This window comes from Diadema antillarum, unplaced genomic scaffold, assembly GCF_040938485.1.
Source record: "Diadema antillarum isolate AM-2024a unplaced genomic scaffold, OU_Dant_1.0 seq00001012_RagTag, whole genome shotgun sequence".
Lineage (NCBI taxonomy): Eukaryota > Metazoa > Echinodermata > Echinoidea > Diadematoida > Diadematidae > Diadema > Diadema antillarum.
The window spans coordinates 506,504-530,178 of record NW_027271848.1 but is presented as its reverse complement, the minus strand read 5'-3'; the positions used below and the strand labels follow the sequence as shown (position 1 = coordinate 530,178).

The following is a 23,675-nucleotide window of genomic DNA, read 5'->3' as shown; positions in this document are numbered from 1 at the left end:
CTGAGACCGCGTCATTTGGACATAGCATTGTTGGCTACTTACATAGACTACAGTGTAGTGGAGCATGCACGAGTAGAGTGTGTATGTGTGTGACAACTGACATGCAGACTCGTAGCTCGGACGGGAAAGAGAGGGAGAGACTACGCCCATTTCGTACTTCGCTGCTGTTTTTCACTTACCTTTCAATTTCTATCATTGGATAACACATATACAATACCTGTACATCAATAGATGTCTTAATGTTTTGAAAAGTGCCATATTACTGCAGACACTTTTTTCACTCTGCTTTAGCATCCAGTGTAGCATACATAGTCATATAGGACAGTGTATACAGTGAGTGGTGGGTGGATGTGAGTAACCAACATCGTGCATCAAGCATGTGCATTGTTCTGGGTTGTTCACGAGCACAGTGACTTAAGGGTTTGGCCTTTGGGCCGGGGGATCACCATCACTGTGACCCTTGAGATAATTTTTGTCTCTTAGTCTTTACATTAGTCCCTAAGTGAGTGAGCATGACACGGCGCTGAATCAAATAACCTTGATGATGTATACATTGGGTGACCCGCACCTCGCCATAGTTAATGTTTAGCCTGTTATGCATATTTGAATCAGATTTCGTCACTGAAATTCCATGAAATCCCACTCACATACAGGAAAAATGCTGAAGATTCCAATGGAACCACAAGTTCACTGTTCGTAACCGGAAATTTGCAGCTATCGTCCTCAAACGCGAACGGCGATGCGTAATAGTTGCGCGCTAAGGAAGGGGCCTGCAACTTGCCACTCGCCCTCCCATAGACAAAGCATGTAAAAGATGTGTGCGGGTGACCGTGATGGCTCCCCATAGACAAGCACATAACACATATTCCTAATATACATGTAAATTTCAAATTTGTGCGAAAATACTGCTTGTTTTTTCACCACAGTTTGCTTGTTTGTGGTAACCCTGCAAGTTTCAAGTTTTTAAAGGGATACTGAACACAGTCCCGGGCATAAATTTTGATTCAGTGCGCTTGTAACAAAATTAAACAGGGTGGCGGTATTCGGGCCCCTGGCGAGGTGCAGGCACCTCACTATACATGCTGGTGAGAGTAAATGTCCCAGTTTTGCGGGCGCCTGTTTGCTGGCCATTGCGGCATATTTGGTAATATAATGCTGAACACAACGACGCATTCTGTACATGTATACCACACATTCACTAACACACTGCTAATCTACAAAAATCAACCAATGACATGGGCAAAATCTCCAACCAAAGTGAAATATTCCTACCTATTAAAATGACATCTCGCATCCAAAATTTCATTTTCGTTACTTCTGAACATCACAATTAAGGAACAAGGGTCTAAGAAAGTGTTTTTTTTTTTTCATTTTCCTGATGTTCATGGATTTTGAATATATGTCCTCGCATAGAAATAGAACTTTCGCGAGCCGCCGTGGGCTGCCATTTTTTGCCAGAAGTGGATGTAATCATCGAAAAACATACAAAAAACATGAGAAAGACAACAGTAACACCGCCACAACTGCAATCCCTGTTCACAGTCAGTGCACGCGCGCCAGCCCTTTTCACGTGCTTTCGCAATGGGACTTGTTGCTTATGCCAACGTTTGCGAGCCAAATGAAGGTGTTCAGCAGAAGATCGCGAAGTATGCGCGTATCGCATAGGAATTGTACATCAGGCCGTGAACCGAGCTATCATTGTCGCGAACCGGCAAACGCTGTACCGGGTCGCGGCCGTGGTTTTTGTTACTATCGCGATGGGCATTGGTCTTGGATGGTGACAATAATGTGAATTGGCAAGTGGTCAACCTCTGTGATATAACCTGGGTTAAAGCAATTTGCAAGTTTGCGTTTTAGACTGGAAAAACCCTTATGCCACCGCAAACCGGGACACTCACTCTATGGATATTGCGATTTAGAACGCAAGTTATGTGACACAGTTAGAAACCACGAGTAGGGTGGGTGTTTGGAGTATTTTTCTAACTTTTGAAATTCCTTGAAAAGCTAATTATGAACTCTTCCATATGAAAGAGGATTAGAAACTCTATGTCATTATAAAGTAGGCTGTCAGAGCGTGCGCTGCCACACACCTTTGTTCTCTGTTTTCACATCAATTAGCCAAGTACACACGTGAGCATGGCTATATCCATAATATTCACAATGATAATGAGATGGAAAATATTTCAAGCTTATTTACATATAGTATGAAATAGAATTGTAAATATGAATTTATAAATATTTCAAAGCCGAATATACCAACAAATACATGTACATTGTGTAGGCACGGTCCTTTTTGAGCTTCCGTCCCTGTTGCATACTACTTTGTGTACAAACCACTCTCGCACGCATACTTATCATACTCCATCTAGCTGAGTTCGGCGTTCAAACCAAAGATTACCTGGGCATAAGAGACTTGAATTCTTCAAAGAAAATATTGTTTCTATCTCGATATTTCTGTAAGTACTCACATATCAAACGAATATGACTTCTGCCAGGCAGGGTAAAAACAGGGGGCTACAGGGATATGATTTCGCTCCACTTTGCCGTGCAGTTCCAGTCGGCACTGGCAGTGGTACTGCAGTCCAACCCCGGCTGCAGCCCCATGCATTGTAAATGAAACATAGCTAGGCACTTTCCTTACCTCTCTACAATTCCTCTCCCCTGTTCTCTTCGAAGTTGATGCTCGAGATGTTTCTGCTTTATAACTCATGAGCAAATATGGTCAGGATTACATCTGGCTTCAGGAGTTTTCACGGTTTATAACCGAGGGCCACAGCTTGCCTGTCCACGTCAAAACAATGCTTCTCAAAATGTTCCTCGCATAGGCCTACAACACGATATCGAGAATGCTGGTAGGTTTTTATGTTCAGCTTCGTTGTACCGAGATTTCTCAGCCATACAGCGCACCTTTCACGATCCTTTTTTGGGTCTGGGATGGAAAAAAAACCCTGATTTTCCTGGGCAATTTTCTCTACAATTCAAGCAAAATACTGCTTGACACATCGGCATGATAAAAGATAGCGCGACCAGACGAAGCTTCATTCGGTCGCCCCTGTAGTGTAAATAAATGTGTAACGTTAGAACCGTTTCTACGTACGTAGAGCATAAACAGCTAATATATAAAGCTAACTGCATGCACGGCATGCGCGACAGGGCTGTAGCTGCACTGTGATGATAGACTGGAAGTGCGCGAAGGGCAAGGCTAGCCGCGGTATCTACCGTAGATCTATTTATTTTTATTGAAAGGTTTATTTATTCATATCACATCTTGTAGCCCAAGGGCTAAATTGCGTATAATATAACATAAAATATGTACATACAAATTCAAACATTCAGACAGTTACAGAATAAAGCATTTACACGTGTGATAGAAATGAGTGGAAAATATCATAATTGCACAAATCAATAAGTTGAGCATTATGCAAGATAAGAACATATTCCGCATTTGTCAAAACAAACAGAACTACACAAAAAATACTGTGACGACTGATTTGCCTCTAGATACTCCAATAAAACTACAAAACATACTCAAAACATCAGGTTTACATGACTGATAAATAAAAGGTATTTAGAAATGTGATTGCACAACCCCCAATAAAATCACTGTTTTTACATTTCATAACAAAATTTCATTCTGATGGCTGAATTATCACATGTGACTTATACACCCTAGCACTCTCAACCGACCCCTACAAAGCCCCGTGACCCACATTCTTCTTTAAACATCATCAAAATAACAACATCACATTCACAGAAAAATTCGTCTAACTGTCCAAAAATATGGATAAAAATTTCATATTTCTCTATTCAGAATTTGCAGAAATATGGGGAAAAATAACGTTAGAGTTATTCTCAACGTAAGTATCAATACGGAAGAGATGTGGAGTAGAGATACGAGAGAGATAGGGGAGAAGGAGAGATAAAGATAGGAATAAGTAGATATGTGTATACAATACATATACAGGTGTACACAATACACACAAATGCACAGTCATTGGCATGTACACACAAATAAATGAACCTTTCTATGGGGGGGGGGGGGGCAGAGTTAAAAAAATAACATATTTATGTCCTGCATAGCTTTCTCAGTAAAACAAATATCATAAACCACACATATTTTTAATAGATATTGAAAAAAAATAGAAAAACACTCGGCAATGAACAGCAACATAATCAGAAAAGTAGCCCCATCAAAATAATAACATTATCAGTGAAAAATTTCGCCTGCCAGAGCAGATGGGAAGGACGAGGCAAACTGGATAAAAATGGTCTAATAAATATTTGGATGTTTATATAATACATGCATATATAGGTATAATCATATACAGCTGTACATACATACACAGTCATATGCATGTACATAAATGGAGACGTTTGTATAGGGATGCAGAATGGAAAAATGACACATATATCCTATTTAGCTTTCACAGTAATATATGCATACATACATATCATGGACCGCACATTTTAAAATTGCAAAGATAAAGAAATACAACAACATGAAAGGGAAGGTGGCCCCATCAAAATGATAACAGAGTCAATGAAGGCTTTCACCTGATGGTAGAACAGATGGAAAGACCAGGGTAGAATGGGTACTGTAAATGAGGGGTCTAGTAAAGATAGAGAGGGAGAAGGAGAGATAAAGAAAAGAATATGTGAATGTGTGTATACACAAATAGGTATACATATACAAACACAGCCATAGATGCATGTACAACCTTACTCAGAAGTCCAATAGTGACGTGATTGGGAAAGTAGTCCATTAAGAAAATAACATAATAAAACTCATTTTTATTATGTAATCGGGTAATGATATAAAAGTTGTGACTTTGATGACCTTTTATGAACAAGAAAGAAGGAGGTTAAAAGGAGAAAAAGAAGTAAAAGGCTGAAGGAGAGAGAAAAAAAACTGTAAGGAATGAGTATGAGGGGCGTGTCATCATTCACCACACAGACACTTGTCAGTAATCTTAACCCGGGATAACAATTCCAAATAATTTACATTAATTTAGAATTCAACAGCCTTGTGAGCCCAGGAATTGCACTATTCTCAAAGCGCTTAGTGCGACATCTTTTTTCCATGTAGCGCTTTGTGTGTCTAGTACAACTGTAGTACCGTCCACACGTGTACTAGACGAATATACAGTACACAATTGCATACACACACACACACACACACAGTAGCCATCGCCTTTTTCATGCATCCGGGTAACTAGTGAGCTCACGCATAACGAGCAGAATGCAGCTGGGAAGAAAGAGGTTTTGTTGTGCCTCGGTAACATCTGACTCTCCGCCAAGACTTGCTCATTAGCATATTCACCATGCAGATTCACACTTTTTCAATCAAAATTTACAAGCTTGTTCTGTGATTTGAAAGTTTGTTTTTGGTGAAAGAAGTTCATTAGAGGTACCAACAACAACATGTATTTTTTTTTTTTCAAATTCGTGAGGACTGCCTCACTTTAAAAAGATTCCATGTCACTTCTCTCAGAAGATGCAAACCTGATGCTGTGGTCTGTCCTCACACATGCACAATGGGCAAGTACTGCCTACATACCCCTCATGGTTCATTCATGGAGCTACTGATCTCCATGGTTCATTCTAGGTGACTAGTAGGGTTGGACCTACTACTCATGGACCGCCTAATGTTTATTTGCTTGATAAGAATATTTAACACTGAAATTCACGTAAAAAACTTGACCTACGTGATTGAGAAAATCCAGCTCTATCAAATGCCGTTGTTCCCTTTTCGATTCGAAGTTTCAGTGCAAAAATATCGCCGACGAACTTGCGTTGCCTCGTTTCAGCTCCCCGCGGTAAATCGCGTTATTAGGATCGACCGCTGTTTTTGCATTGACAATGCACGCAAACCGAGTTGCATTGAACACCGTGTTGTACGAAGCTTTTTAGAAGCCTTTTAGAAACTTCCATAGACATTACATTGTGCCCTCATTACGATTCGGTGAAAATATTCATTCGAAATTTTGTCCTTGATTAAAACCATTAATGAACAGTGAATTATCGCATTTTCCCACACCATCCTCAGCTAGCATTCAAAGCCAATCCATTTTTATGTGCTTTGCGCGCAGAGAAGTGCGTACTAAGTGTTCAGTGCGCGAATTATACGCGGTCGGTTTAAAAGATGGTGGTGGATATGTAGTAGGGCTACTATATACAGTAGTCAGCACTACAGATATCAACCTTTCACATTGTACCTGTTTAAAAAGAAGAGAACTGCATGAAATATGGACTCGCTCACATGATTGTGAACGGATCTTTGCCTACTTGTGTATTACTTGTAAATGCGTTGTACTAAGACTTACTTGAGCATAGCTGTGTGATAGTTTAGATGTTGTACCAGATTGATTTCAAACCCAAATGATGTAATACTGTACTCAGCATGAATGTTAGGGTATCCGGCGATATACAGTAACATTTGTACAGGGTTGATAGAAGCATACACACTGGTGCTACTAGAAGTTGGAGGTTGCTTGTAGGAAAAATTGATTTATTTTGCAACCTCAGTATTAATATACATACTTGAATTAATCGCCAGTTATTTTGTATGTCAAATGCATTTCACACTTTCACCAAACAAAGCTTTTCCTGAACTCTGCTCAAGGTACAGGTACAATGTACAAGCATGGGAGACATTACATCAACATGTACACTTTTATCATAAAATGTTCTTTCAAGGTGCACTTGCCGTTGTTGACTGAGGATGTCAATATTTTTCTGTGACTGCCTTATGTTAATTCCTGTATAATGCAGATGAGAAGTACAAAGCAAGGAACACTAGTAATAAAGGAGTAATGCTCTTGTACTAGTTGACAGTCGGCTATAATGACATCCGAGGAGTTATGACATTAACTCTGGCCTGTACCAGACTTCACTCTGACATCAAGTTTCCATTTGCTGTGATGTCAAATGCTATCAAAACTACACATGTACAATTGTGTTTGCTTGTGTTTGTTTTGTTTTTCCTTTTGAACTTGTACAAGGTATAACTGCCTTTTGATTTTTGTTCTTGTTTTATATGAATTGTAGAGAAATATCTGATTGTCACAGGTACTTTTGACTCCATCACTCAGTGATAATATTATTACAAGCTGTCGTTGGATTTTTCTCAATTGTGAATGGAGGTTCATGGCAGTTACAAATTTCTTCAAAAATTCTCTTTTGGTAGGTATTATACATACGTTTTATCAGACAATAAGCTATTCCGTAAATGGAGATGAAAATGAAAGAAATGATGCATGTATCGAACCATTATGAATCAGTATCAGTGCAGATTTACTGTTGAAATACTTTGCTCAAAACCTTTATGGATTTACTCATGCAAATGAACTCATCTAGACTGAATTGTCCATTGTTACCATACGTCTGGGTGAATACTACATTGTAGGATCACAGTTTGACAGACATACAATTGTACATGTACATCATCATGTACATGTACATTTATGAAAAGATCAGAAGTACAAATGTACGTTTGTATGGTATATTGTAAATGCTACACTCTTTGGCCATGAATCTAGAAAAGCCCATGAGGTTAAATAATCTACAACTTGAAGTACATTTTGTAGGTTTCGCTTGCTGTGCTTAGAGGCAATTACGTGTAGGTACTGTAATGATGTGTGACAAGGGAAAAGTGGGTTTGTGTGTAATTTATACCATGGTGTACACCATTTGTACCTGCACCATTACCTTTGATCATACCAATTACATGTACATTGTAAGAATTAATTTTTGCGTGGGATGATAAACAGAACTATTCCTTGGCATTACAACAGGTGTGTCTGAAAAAGTATGTACTGTACAAAATGTATGCACTGATTTTTTCCCCGCTAAGAAGTGCATCTGAATGCATAATCCACATACAATTTAGAGATTTTTTTAATGCTACAGAAATGACCAAGATGATGAAGAGGTGGGGCAGCAGAAGCTGAAGAATAAAACAAAACAAAACAAAACAGATATAGAGTTGCAGGTAACACTATACGTAGAGCATTTACACTGAACAACACGTGTACAGCTGTAGACTCCATAGTGTATCTGTATCTGCTCTCCCTACCCACATGCAGTATAGACATACACATTGTTGTATACGCTCAGACCTACAAGTAAAGGAAAGTACATGTACAAGGTGCACAGAGCTGATTTGTACCAAAATGGAAATTACAGGTACCGTAATACTGGATAGAAGTTCATTTTGTCACAATCAACTTCTTCGGAGCTTGTGAATAACATTTTGATAGTCATGTGGATGTCTCATATCTGCGTGGATAGTGTCCCAACTATTAGAAGTATATTTGAAATATGTCTGCTTAAATATGGGGGCATGCCTACAATGTATAAAATACTGTAAAAGTGGATATTTTAGCGTGACTAATTTTTCGCGCTTGGCCGGGTTGGAAGAGTTTCGCGTGTTTTTAATTCCGCGGAATCAAGACATCACGCACAGGCACATATGGCAAGCAAAAATATTCGCGTGCTTTTATTTTCGCGCTAGTTTCTGGTTGCGCGAAATGCGCGAAAATTTGAACACCGCGAAAATTTCCACTTTTACAGTACTTGATACATCATCTAAAGAGAATGTAGCTTTCCGATAGGTTGATTGCTCATCACGTGACATTCAATTAAAAGTGCCACTGCACACTGTCACTGTCAACTGTGCAACTGAGTAAAAAAATGGATATCCTACTGCTGACATTACCAGTTTCCATTAACTCCTGGTTAAACACATGATCGACTCAAAGAAGATTTTGTTCTATTGCAGGGCTCTGATATCATGTGAACAAACATTTGCCAACAAGTGCACTCAACAATTACAATTGTACAAGTGTGCTTACAAGCGCATATTTTGTCACTCATTGTTAAAATAACTTCAACCGATCAGTTTCGCAATGTAGTACACACATAGGGCTGACGATGACCGTGCTGCTACTCATTCACCTTTCACAGAAAATGGTTGCCATTTCTTTGCTAAATTCAAGAATCTGTGTGGATCATACACTGTATCAGTTGATGTCTGAGGTGTTGTATAAAACAAATAGTGTACGGTGTTTACTCTTGCAATGGAACAAGATTTCACACTCAGTGAAAGATATGGAGCACTATTCAATTGACTTCGCCCAGTTGATCGAATAGAGCGCCTCTACGTGTACAGTATCTTTCACCTCGTGCAAAATCTTTCACCATTGCGCTCGTGACCATTCACTGCAATTGTATTGTACTTTAATGCCGATCTTGGTGAATCTGCTCAGTCATTTCCTTTTTAATGTGCATCAATATGTTTTGTTTTGTTTTGTTTTGTTTTTATCTGCAGAGGTTAGTGGTGCTAGTTCTAAGAGTTATATTAGAGGAGCAAGCCATCTCACTTTTAAATGGTTTATTCATGACTCCCCTCAGCATCACACAAATGTTGTATACTGTAAGTGCAGTGCCTATTCCTGCCCCACTGAATATTTTCTACATGACCCATGTCAGGATAATTTCATCAGAATAATTATAAAATCAGAAATTGAAAGTATGATTTTAGCTTTCATACACCTTGTACACTGTATGTAAAGAACTGTGGTTTGTACATTGTTCCTCTTTTCTATTAACCCATTGGCCATTGCAAATTACCAGTAGTCCTGAGTATACTCGGACAGGTGTCTATGGGAAATGAGTGTTCTAGCAAAGTCAGCCTGTCCCCAACTGGCTACAATTGTAACATACGTGTACTGAGTATTTGGGATATTTCCTGCAGCCATGGGAAGCGTTTCATCTCTGTGTGGAACATACATTGTACATATAGGTTGTGTATGAGAGAAAAGATGTCCACGTGGTGATGTAATGATTCATCCCTATACGAGACCACATCTTAATTGCAGATTGTACACGGTTTTCTTACATATTGTGTCTGTTGTTTTGCAAATTAGGGATTAGTAACGCATTGTATGGCTTCACTGACTGTAATTTTTAATGAGCAGTCCTGTTGCCAGCGTTAGTATGAGATGTTATTGTATTATTCCGACTGAAATTAGAGGGTGTGGTATTTGCTTTCTCTATGTGCCTGGGAAGTGAAGGTACATTGTACGAGGAACATTTTTCATATAGTGGACTATGCGGTACATGTACGCGTTGTACATACATACAAGTACATACAATGTATGCTTTATGTGCTTGTTTGTGCTTGTTTGTGCAACTTTAGCTTTTTGCCTGTAGGAAGTCTCATTGAAGGTTTGCAGTCAGGAATACAATTTTGATTGATCAGTACAATTTGTGTGAATATAGTCCCTGAAAATGCATATGAGGCTATTTTCCCACACAGTTTACAATGTACAGAAACATTTGTACACTTTGATATACAATATGTACAATCTTATATTATTTGAGAAAGCAAAAGCTTGACTTCAGCCTGTAATATGAATGTTTTTTTTTAGTTGCACCTTTGACCTCTTCAGTTTGCTCAATCACCTCTGTTCAGCAAAATCTTTACCATAGTATTCATTAGTTCTGATGAAGATGCCACCTGCAATGTACTGTACAATTGTAAGCAGGTGACAAGTAATGAGCAGACTGACAAATACATTTCAGGGTTCGAAATTGGCAATGGTCCGCTGGCCATTGGCCACCCAAAATCATGTCGGACTAGCTAAAAATCATAAAATTCTGAAGTAACTAGTCCGTCTGGCTAGCCAAAATATTGCTTCAGTGTCAAAATTGATTCTAAGTAGTCCGCCTGGCTAGTTAAAAAAAAAAGTTAAGTGCGACCCCTGCATTTGTAACACCATTGAAATATCAGTAGGTGCAACTGGTTGTGCAACCTGTGTACACTGCATTACACACTTGGTACTGTACCATAGAAAAGCTAAACTTTGCTCATCTACACAAATGTATTTCGCATACAGTATAAAGTGGCACTTGATTAGACATTCTGATCGGAAATATAAAGAAGCACTGATGGGATATTAAACTTGCTAACAATAATTTTCATGAATTGTGTCAACTGTCTGTTATTAACTGCATACAGTGTGCCTGTGGGCCATATGGGAATGTAATAAACTGTTGACTCAATGTGTGTAAGTGGCTCTCATCTTCCATTTGATTGTACATGTAGTTGGCAATTGAGCAAAGAGATTGGCTGAATGAGCTGGCTTACCAGTAAATGTCCAAGTGTAGACCAATTACTATTGCACAACCTTTACTTCGCACTCTTAACTCATTGTATTTGAGTAGGAATTCTACAGAATAAGCAAGACACCAAGAACATGGACAGCTGTGAAAGAAAAACAAAAAACATCACAGCTGTGAAAAAACAAGCATAATAGAAAGGAAGTCATTTAAATGAAAGTGATGATAGAGAAGTACTGTATAAATAGTGATGAAGTAAATTTCAGTGATATCTGACAAATCAAGACATGCAAAAGCATGTAGCTGTATGGCACATTGAATGTCTGAGTGTGGCTCCCAGGGGGGCTAATAAAGAGTTTTTTGGCCATGTGACTTGGCATTGCTTGCATAAGACCTCATTTGATTTTATGTATGTTGCCACTATTAACCCGTTCCTTCCGCAATTCTTTGAGTGCCTAAAATGCCCCCAAACAAGATTCTTTTTGCCCGACAGAAAACGTACAGGTTGGTAATCCACCTGTGCGAAAGCAGTCAAGCTGTACACGTATCCCCTTTCCACGGCCAACTACAATTGTACATTGTACAGTACATGTGCTGTCAAACAATGAAAATATCGATCAGGCGCGAGGTATGAATAGACCGTGCGCTGATGCGCTCACAAACTCTTTTGTTCTACACAAAACCACGCTCCTGAATGGGATGACTGGGGCCAGCGAACACAGAAATCTACTGAGCTCAGCTTTGATCGCTACAATGTTTGTATGTACATGTCCGTAGTCCATACAGCTGTACGAGTTTTATAGCAGAACAAGAGGCGAATAATACTGTGATCCGCTCTTTTCCAACAGAAAGAAAACATATGGTTATAGAATCAACTCTTATCTTTTTATCAAACTCATTTTTCTTGGCATTACAACACAAAGAAACATGAATTTAGGCCACGAAAGCAGGCACTCTTGTCTTTATCTTGGGAACCTGGTATACCAGGTTGCTGTATAGTTACTCCCACAGGACCAGGTTCCCGTAAGGAACAGGTTAATTCACAGTCTCAAAGTTGTGCCTAGTGGTTTCATAAAATATACAGTAATTAAATGCACATTATGCTATAAAGCATTCAAGGTGAAGGGGGAAAAAATCAATGTGATTGATGATTGATTTGTTTTGTTGTGGTCTCTTTCCACATGCATCTTCACTGACATGTTCTTTTGTCACTGTTGTGTATGTGTATTTGACAAAAAAAAAACCCAAACACCTCTGTATAGTGTTACAAATCTTACAAATTTGATAGTGATTTGCAGGCATTTCCCCTTATTTACAAATTGTAAGTGGATTTTTACATGTTGCATGTGAGAGCACGACTTCAAGCAAAAATTTTTCGGGTCATTTTTGTGTAATAGATGCAGTACAGAACTCAATATCCAAAAGACAAAATATGATAAAATTGCACATCTGCAGACAGAAAAGCCACTTAATAGACTCTTTATTGCTCTGATATCATGATTATGATTACAAAAAGCGAGGAAAACTGGGAGAAGGCATCCGGCTCTATCATCAGTACACCAGTTTCGAGGATGCTGCTGCATGCAGATTATGGAGCACGTCTTTCACATTGAATCAGAATTCTGCCTTCAAATGATTTTTCTTTTTCTTTCTGAAACTAATGCAAGATGCATTTAGCTCTTGCTGGTTTAGAAGTTACAAGTAAAGTCAGACTCCCTGTTTGTGTTTGTTTTGTCTCTACTTTTTGATATCTGAATATTGGTCTCCATGATCTTCGTGTAAAAGCATACATCTCTTTAATGCCATATACATTGTAATTTGGTAGTGAATTCCACAATGCAGACCACACTAAAGGAAATACAAATTGTAAAACATCTTCTTGGGTACAGATAAAATGATGAATACCGAGTGAAGAATAACGCTGTTGAAAGTAGTATAAAAATTATATATTTTAATATTCTTTAAATCCTTCATTTCTTTGGTACTGTGTTGGGTTTTGTAGTAGAACTTTGGTGGCTTCATGGCATTTCTGCAAAAGAGTGCAATACTTGCCATCATTCATGCTCATAGACAAAATGTAATGCTGGATTTTAGGGCAGTTCTAAACAAAATTGTGTAAATGAGATTGCTTTGTCAAAATTTTTCTTTGCACGAGACTGTCGCTTGTCTTGTTAGATTGTTTCACAGGGGGTTACGTGTATGCACTGAAAGTAAAATTCTAAACCAATCAATCCCTTAAACCGCATTCTTCAGCCATTAGACAAAATTACTGCCACAGAACCTTGCCCTGTACAGCTGCTGGGCAGCAGCAGTTACTTCTACAGTATGCCAACTGTGTTGAGAGAAGGAGAGTACCGGTACATGTTTTATCTCTGCCAGCTTTCAAGCTGTGATTGAGCATTCAGGTAGCAAATCAACGGACCAAGCATGTTTCCCTCCCAGTCCTGTATTGGTATCTGTGCAAGTACAATATTAAGTGTGGGAGTGTAGACTGTGAGTCGACTGGCATTGCAGCGTCTCATGCTTACGAATGGGAGAGTGGGACACTAATTGCAGAGACTGCAGCTGGGCAAAAATGTCTTCCAACCCAAAATCAGTTACCATGTAGTACTTATTGACTCGAGGAAGGCATCAGGCATCTGTAGTCTCTGTACAATTGTACATGTACAGTACAATTACGTATGCATACAAGGGCTCTTTTGCAGTGTGTGCTGAGCAGTAGAAAATATACACTCCAACTGACACTTCCTCGTTCTCTGAAAATATGCTCATCAGCTGGGGGGAGAGGAGGCAGTTATCAAGTCAACCCCATTTGTGTCCTGGGAGATTTGTATTCTTTCCCCTTGTATATTGTGTTTTGACCAAAGTACATGTACAGTATGTACAATGTATGTAGACCCTACATCATTACAAGAGTGTCTACATCATGAAAAGCATTTATACTGGTACAGCTTCCTATTATGTTGGTGAAACGTTTGTGTACTGTTTTAATAGGCGCACAGATTTAGTAAACCAGAAAAACCTTGCAGTAACTTTCTTACTTAGGAATTACCAAAAACAAGTTTGAATATGCAGTAGTAGACATGACAGAAAATTAAGGCAGTTACATTTTGTATGTCATACTAATACAGTGTATATATAAAACAAAAGAAATGTTTCATTTTTGGCCATAAATGTTCCTTTTGGTAATGTTAAAACATATTGTACAGGTACATTGTATACTGTACAATAATAATCTGTACCAGGGTATAAAAAACAGTGTACTTTTAGATATACAATGTATATAATTCATTGAACATAATAAGACCTACAGTGTACAATGTGTATTCATTAGCCAAATTGGTTATAAAGCATGTTCATTGGAACAAACAGTCAAAAGTTTGATTTTCTTGGGAAATAAAAATGGTTCCAAGGAGAAGTTTGATATGCGGTACATTGTACTGATCCCTTGAGAATTGGTATTACACTGAACATCAACTTGAAATATTCATGATTAAAGATGGTTGCAGTGATTACCTGTTCTTCTCCTATGAAATTTTTACTCTGTAATTGAAACTAAACTGCATTGAGGAAGTGTGCTGGAAAATTGTTCCCCCCTGATGTCAGAGTACTGCACAGTAATACCCACCCACAGGGCATTCATTCATTTATACATTCATACACTGACGGCTTCAAAGCGTGCATAAGTGCCTCCTGCCTACATAGGATTCACCAGTGTGCTGATGCATGAGAGTCATGGAGCATTATGCTCAGTGTGACCGGTGCCATTTGTATACAGATGAACCCTCGACTGCCTAGCCGTTGCAGAATAGGCGAAACATCTATTTAGGCATGATAAAACTGCATGTTAATATTATTGAGTACTGTCCGACGTGTGAAGACTGAGGATAATGTACATGTACATATATTGTACACGTACAGTATGTCTGAATGGACGTGTAAATACAATGTACACTTTGTATGTGTGTGTGTGTGTGTGTATTTGTACATGTATACTCATGTTTTGATTAAAGCTTTAATACGATGATTGATACAAAAGATGAGTCACAGGTCATGTGTGAAGTGATACTGATGGTACATATCTGGTATTCAGTTTCAAGTCCATATCACTCAAATGCAAATGGCTTGGTCAATTGATCTGGCATGTATACTATTACAAAATTAATTCTGTCTACTACATGTACAGTGTACACCCAAGATGTTGATCAGGCTGTCTATTGAACTATATGAGGCAATGAATTTAGACAATTCTAGAAGGTTTTGTGATTTTTCACATGAGTATGATTGTATAATGATTTAATAATTGTATCAGTGTGTATGACTACTTGATATACAGTGTAGTGAGATTTACTGTGATATTTGACCTGATATTTTAAACTGTCCAAAGACAAAAGCAACAAATTTTTAGTCATCTAAATATAATTCCAAGTTGTGGTTAGTGGCCAGTTTGTCTTCAAAGTATTTGGAAAATCTGTGAACTGTTCACTCATTTTGGATACCAAAATTTTGAGATGGCCTACCAAAGGATTTTCAAGTTTTAGTTGTCAATTGCAGTCCTGTTACGCTTGTTGAAATTGTCATGTGAAAGTTGTCATGTTTGGTCATGCAGGAAAAAGTCCATTGATAGTATTAATTTTGCATAGTGGCTACAAAAAGATTGTCAAATGTTTTTATGAGAAAAAAAAAAGTTGAGGCACAATCCTGAATATTTGAATTGTACATAGCAGAATGTAATGAGTCTAAAAGAAGGTTGAGGCTTCAAAGTTTAATTGCTCTACCAGGTACATTATGTAGTTGGTTGAGTGAGAGGTGTTATGAGATTGTAGAGAGGGACCAAGTTTAATATGATGCAGCAACCTTTTGTCGGGAGTGAACATACATTTTTATTCACTTTTGTGGCACAAGGCACTACATGTATTTATTGGGATCGTTAAGTTTTGACTCGATCCTACATTGTACATACCGGTAAACCGTTCCCCTTGCCTTTCTTTTCTTCTCAGAAATGGTTGAGAACATGAAACACGTAGCAGAATCAACTGAAGATCTGTCTGTAGAAGAGAGGAATCTCCTATCAGTAGCGTACAAGAATGTGATTGGAGCGAGGCGTGCATCGTGGCGTATAGTCAGCAGTATTGAGTCAAAGACTGACGGCAAGGAGAAGGGAGAGGGCAAAGATTTTTCCAAAGAGTACCGGGCCAAGGTGAGTTTGTGTGTGGTACATTCAGCAGGGGGATGTTGGTATGGTACATGTACAGTATGTCTCCCAAAAAAAAATTACAACCGGATTTTCGCATTGATTACGTCTAATATGATTAAACTATCTGCATGTTGTTTCAGGGTCTTGAAATATAACATCTTAGCTATATTTTGCTGAAAACCCCATTGAATTTCGTCAAGTGGTCACAGAGAAATGTGGATTGTTGTAAAGGCAAGTCACGGGTCTGATTCTTCCAAGTTTAGCACTTGGATGCTCTTGAAACTGCATCTTAACCCATCCATGCATGGGCCTCTGTGTAATCTGTAATTTCATGCCTGCCTAGTAACTTGGCCGCGATCTTCCCTACGGCGTGATCTACACGCGAAGGGCATTCATACGTCATAGAAAAACTGCCTGTGTCATTCCCACTAGGCAGGAGGGTTGATGCGTGTACACTCGTGCGAATGTGCACTTAGTTGACTCAATACAGCACTAGTTTATGTGAATTTTATGAAAGGAAATAATGAGCTGTGAATGAATTATGAAAAAATATTATTTTTTTGTGTATTTTATTCATAAATCCTCTTCATTTCAACCCATCTGTAATCACATCTTACCCACTTGCAAATCGACGTGTCCATAACGTCCTCGAGCCCCCGGAGGTAGCTCTGGGACATTCCATTCAATGACGGGGTTTTTATTTTGCAACGTTATCTGTAAGCAAGTTCTTGCTATGGCTAATCTATTTTATAATGTATCATAATCTATCTATGCTTAGATAACCTAATTCAAATTTGCAGAGACATAGAAAGAGATTTGTTTTACAATCGTGATACGTTCAACTACTCATTTACCCTGTGGCAGTGCTGAAATCCGCATGTCTGCTCCGCACGTGTTATCGCTATCGCTCAAACTTCGATCGCGATGGCTTGTGTGTAGTACATGTGGGGAAGCATGGGGCCTGAAAAAAACATGCAGCACGTGGCATGGTACAAAAAATCGGACGTAAGAAGCCGTACATTCAAGAGCTAAAACAGACAAATAGTGAAATCAAAGTCCACTGAAAAGGTCTTGACACTGTAATGTACAGTATTGTATGTTCCAAAATCATGTTTGGCTTAGTTTTGAGAGGATTTTCTACACTTTGAAGGTTTTCCTTGCGCGAGATCAGGAATGAGATTGGTGGACTAGCTACACTCGTACAACGTGTACTGTATCGTATAGAACATATATGACTGCATGCATGCACTGCACTATTAGTGGATGTGAGAGTGCGGCAAGAACGCTAGGAATGCGCCAGGTACGGTGTGCTGCAAATTCTTGGGGCGAAATTAGCCTTCATTGTTCAGCCCGTCTAGTATTTATATTTGTATAATAATTCTAATTCTTCATAAAATCACGATAAAAATACTTCATATTTTCATTATATATTTTAAAAGCATAATATGTAATATTTTGGCTTTTTCTTTCAGTCCAAGAAAAAAAATATTTTGAATAAAAAAGGTAATAATAAATAATAGTTCTTGATTCAAGTCTAAATTCCATGCGCCTTCTTGCAGTTTCCCTGCAGTTGCCCATGGATACGATGCATAAGTAATCAGCTGTTTAAAGATTTTTTTTTTATTAGTTTAATGTCATAATATTTCATGATGGTATGTGTTCTGTCTTTACATGGCAAGATGGGATTTTTTTCCATCCAGGGTCAAAGAAGAAAGTGACAGGAAGGAAACAAAAAGGATAGAATGAAACACCTGCTCAGCAGGCTCTTTTTCATTGATTTAACATGATGGTGAACTCAGTACATCAGAATTTAAGTACAGTTCTAAATAATTTATTAGTTGAAAAATGAGCAAAGAAAATAGGATTTCATCGAGTTCTAAATGAAAACTAAATTAGCATCGCCATTTAGATCTAATATTTACTACAGAATAGACCTGATGCAAACTTATTGTCAAGCTTTTGGTTGAGTTTCTTCAGAGACACGAATTTTGGTAGCACTAAACCGGAGCGAACAAGCTAAAGGAAAAAAATGATAAGATGCAGGTCTCTAGACCACTCCTGTGCACGAGCGAGCATCATCAGCCCCCGTTTCAGTGACAGTGTCACTCTCGTCATCGGCCTAGGCTACTCGTGTCATACTCGCCATCGTCAACGTCATCATGGTCACACGAAATAAATTGCATCATCATAAGGGTTCGTACATCAACATCACCAGAATCATTATCATCATCATCACTATCATCTCAACCACAGCAAAACCCTGAATATCACTCCCATCATAGTCACTCTCACAAAACACATCAGCAAACGATACAGACATCGCAGACCCAGCTAGACATTAGTTGTACACAAAAATGAAACGGAGGTCAAAAACTAGTAATGAATACACGAAGACTATCGACGATGGTATTTTACCGTAGAAAAAAATACACAGAACATCTTGCACCGAAAAATAAATAGAGGTAAAAAACTACGATGTGGAAAACTAGGGTGAAAACCCGATGCTTGGAAGATGAACGATGAAGACACTTTACGGTAAAAATGCTTACACGGAAACAAACGAGTGGGTACCATACAAAGTACGATGTTCTCGCACACATGTAGATAATTTACATCGTGTTCAATAAAAAAACTCAACAAACGCTCGAACAAAAACTCACCTCTAAATTTTTACAAACGAGATAATCACTTTAAAAAATGAACAAAACACTCTCAGAAGTACGATTGTACTCTGAGAATGAAAGAGATAGAATGATACGAAAGCAAAAGGGAGAAAAAAGAGAGAAATAGACGGGAAACCTAGAGCAGTAACGCCACACTCACTAACGTAATTCGACACACAGGCAAACAGATATCTTCACGCACTCTCTGAGGAGATCGATATCACGATACCGCGCGTAAGAAATCACTGCAGGTGCTGGGGCAACAAAGATACATACGCGCTGTAAACATGAATATTGATTAGTTTCTCAGCAGGCTCGAACCCCTGGTAGGTGTTTTAGCCAATAAGAGACATTCTAAAATAGATTTCTTTGCATAAATTATTTTTCAGAATCCCAGTAAGGATCTCTGTGATTGCCTAAAATTATTCTACAGCTCCTGGCCAAGTCTGTGGTCGTAGGATGCCCTCTCTTGGTCATAAATAATGCACCCCACGCTGTATGTGGGGTGTTACGTGAATGGGTTAATGTGTGAACACAATGGACAGAACTTGGAAGGAAGGGATTCCTGACATGCTCTACAAAAATCCTCATTTCTCTTTGACCAGTAAAGCAAATTATCGAATGGGGTTTTCTGTAAAATGTGGGTAGCAAAAAAATGCTGCTGAAAACTGCTTATCCAATAGTGGTGAGTCAATGGAGTAAAATGGAGTCAAAAGGAGCCCAAGCTTTTGATCCTAGCAGAATCTTTGTTTGCCTCTGACGAAGGTTCTACTCAGATGGAAAGCTCGGACCCCTTTCGACTCCATTAAAATGTGGGTAGTAAGTTATACTTTCACACCCTGAAAGTATATTTGGATTGATTCACTATTTTTAAAAGTTATTGGTGAGACGGGTCCTGTTGTAATTTTTTCTGGGACATACAATACGGTACAGAACTTTCGAAGCCAGAAGTATCTGAAGGTATTCAGATGTCATGAGAGGTTTTGTGGATGAAAGTATAATTTTTACAGCATCCTTTTTTTTTTTTTTTACCATGTGCTCCCCATATAATTTTTTGTGCATCTGCTTAATTGTAAAAACAAACAAAGCAAGTCCATTGAGAGAGACTTTACAACCAGACAGATGCTACTCACCAGGCTCAACTTTGTAGCAGATTGAGCATACAATAGTATACAAATGATGCACAGGGGAGAGGGCGTAAGTGGTGCAGCGCACTTGAAGGTTACATGTATTTACATTTTACAATGGTGTAACATGCATGCGGCTTGCGCCTCGTCCATGTTGCGCAACATTGTACATGTAATAGTCACAATGGGCACATTTATAGACAGGTGCTACTTACATGATATTGTAAAAATACTATTTTCCCCCATGTGGAATCAGTTACCTATTCAGTTACGGCAACCGTTATCTCTACAGAAACATTCAAATCCAAACTTAAAATGTATCTGTTTCTTCCCCACTGAAGACTTATAAATGCAATCTATAATGTTCGAAACACTTGTATATTTGGTATCTGTGAGTGTTTGTTTGTTGTTTGCCATTTTCTTCTCTGTTTGCGTGTTTATACATACATGTATCTTTTCATTTTGTTGAAGTGCCATGAGCACCGAAAGGTGGACCTGTGCGCTATACAAGTAGCCACTATTATCATCATTATTACCTTTTGATGATAGCTCAGTTGCCATGAAAGTTGGATGTTACCTGTAAGTGTTTATTTGAAAAAAAAAAGAAAAGATGTGGGCCATGGAGTCTAGGGCAACAGTTAAAGGTCAAGTAAAATGCTCAAATTCCCAAATACGTGCTTCCTGAAACAATTCAGCCTTCCAAACCAAATTTGTTTAAAGGAATGTACACAATACACTACATGTATAAACACTATTCAACACATTGGGGTTGTGCCATCAAACTTTCAAACATGTCATTTCAGTTTTACACTAATCATGTGAAACTGTCGTCTCCCATTGTCAAGATGTACAATGGACCTTGTATTGGAGAAAAATGCAATAGTATACCGGTTGCCATAGTGACATTTCTAGGTGGGTTTTTTTTTTTCATTATTTCTGATTTTGCATTTTCAAAACTACAGTACTGTAGTTCCAAAACCTATGATTTGATATTGTTAAAGCTGCAAGTGTAAACAACAGTGGGCTTTTTCGTATAGAACCCAAACCCAGCTACTGCACACACACTATGTGAACCATCTGCAGGGATCAAGTCTGAAGTAGGCAGATCATGTATGTGATGATTTGTCTCATGAAGGAAGAAGACAAACATTGCAGGATGAAATTAACTTCTTCTGTAGGGAAATGCTTTCTCATGTGTTTCTTAATATATATCAAGAGGAGTTTGCTTTTTGTTTCCTCTCTCCATGATTTGCTGTAAAGTTTTTTATTACTGAAAAAAAGAAAGAAAATGAAATAAGACCAGAAGGGAGAAAGAAATATATTAGTCATCTTTAATACCCAAACTGTATAAGGTATGTACATAATGTACAAGTGTAGTAGTGGAGCTTACAGTACAAAGATGAACTGAGCTGTCACAATGAATACACTTGTTTCAGCAGTGCCCACATTCACATTCTTGTGAAAAATGTGCTAAATGGATTATATTTTTGGATTATATTTTTAAAGTCACAGTTATTTCTTATGTCAGTTTCTTTTCTTGTTGAACTGAAAATTATTGATAGTCATAGTAGAGCAAACCCATAAATTGTTATCAATGTCATTTTCTCCTGTAGTGTTAAAATCAAGAACTGTGAAATTTTATGCATAACAGGTACAATGTACAACATACATGTATTGTACCTACAGTTGTAAATATCTGGCAGCCGCTCATGTCAAGGCTACAATGTAGCTGCCAGTATTTGTTGTCTATACAATGTAATAGGTGTAATATAATAGGTGTTATACACACACACACACACACACACACACACACACACACAAGAAGAAATCCCACTTTTGATCCGTAGTACTAGTTCAAAAACTATATCAGGTATGCAAAACTGGCATTGATACATTGTATGAGCAATAGCTGAATAGTATACAATTTTGTTGGAGGTACTTTGGAAATGAAAGCATAAATCAGTTTCATTAAAATTCAAGCTTCATTTTTTAATCAGGGTTCAGATTTTACTCTATTTTTGACTCTCTGTACAAACCTTTAACTTTGCACAGGGGTCATTTGGTGTGCATGGAAATATGTGGTTAACACCCAGACAATGGCTAGGGTTTAAAATGCTTTAATGAGGAACTCCGCCATCACAGCTTGTCTTTATTCATCCTGAAATGTAGTTTATGCAAGTACATGGAAACATGTGCTTACTTTTTCATGTACATCTATGTATGCATTTTACCCATTACTATGAATTCAGACTAGCAGGGCCCAGGGCTATCCATTATGAATTATTAATAAAGCATTCATGTGCCTTGGAGCAAGGGACCAGAAGCCTAGTCAGCAGAGCTCTGAAAAGGTGGTATTCATGTCTGTTGTTGGGGGCCATTGTAAACACACACTCACACACATCATGTACAGCGGGTTTAGATTTTACCAAAATCTGGAACCTATCTGTAACATTAGTCATGGATTTAATGAAACTGATTTAAATGCCTTCATATTCAACTAAATTGTACACTATGCGGCTATTAACTCATATCAATGACATTGTTATCTGATATAAGGTATTCAAACTATTCCCCCGTTGAGGACGAGTCCCGAGCATACTCGGGTAAGTGTCTATGGGAAATGCATGTTTTAGCAAAATCAATCCGTCCTCAACGGGTTAAGGATCAAAATCGGGAAATGTTTTTTGTAACACCTACAAACGTAGTATAGTATGTACACAATGTACAGCTGTATAAATGTATTGTATATCTGTCAATGTATACTTTTGCATGATTGTTTTCATGGATAGACAAGATCGGAGTGAAGAGTCTCACCACAGATTTCATTTCTTCTCTAAACCCTACCAGATTGAACAGGAGCTGACAGAGATCTGCAACGACATCCTATCTCTGCTGGAAAGGTTTCTGATTCCCAATGCCAAACTGCCAGAGTCCAGGGTTTTCTACCACAAAATGTGAGTACATGTACCTCAAAACCTCTCTGGATTGATACTCTGTTGATACAAAACTAAAAGATATCATTCATCAGTGAATGTACTGTTTGTTTTTTAAGTGTTTTTTTTTACCAGATATGATTAAAGATTAATCTGAATAGCTCAAAGTATTTAGCCATGTTTGTTTGTTTGTTTTTGTTTTGTTTTTTTGGTTAAGTTCAGAATAAGTATACTAATGCGTTGATTTGGGTTATCAAGATTGTTAACAATGTCCGAAATATGTGAGATTAACAATTTTAAGATGTGTCATGTGACAACTGACTTAAATGATGACAAGTGGACAATAAAAGAAAAGACCGAAAACACTGATCTCTTTTGATTAGACATGAACAGCTTGTTTGTTTCCAATCATGTAGCCCACGTTTTGTATCAATCTTAACTGACATATTATATCTGTGCATTTTGATATGACTGCAATACAAAATTTCATTTGTGTAGCAATTTCATTTGAACAGAACTGTACACCATTTTGTTTGAAACGTGTGTCCAACGGGGATTGCTATTCAATTTTGTTATTAAAGGCCCTGTAACACTTTTCTGGGCAAGCTACGGTACGTGGACTTGTTGCGAGTAG

At 38.1% G+C, this 23,675-nt stretch overlaps 1 protein-coding gene across 2 annotated transcripts in view; it reads left to right on the top strand.

Annotated features, from left to right (window-relative positions):
- The window catches only part of LOC139742654 (uncharacterized), a 48,859-nt gene that overhangs the window by 10,026 nt on the left and 15,158 nt on the right, over positions 1 to 23,675 (top strand). For both annotated transcript variants that reach the window (XM_071653181.1, XM_071653182.1), the window contains exons 2-3: positions 16,122 to 16,321; positions 22,956 to 23,062. In XM_071653181.1, the coding sequence (XP_071509282.1) occupies positions 16,122 to 16,321; positions 22,956 to 23,062 (307 nt within the window). The remainder of the gene's footprint in view (positions 1 to 16,121; positions 16,322 to 22,955; positions 23,063 to 23,675) is intronic.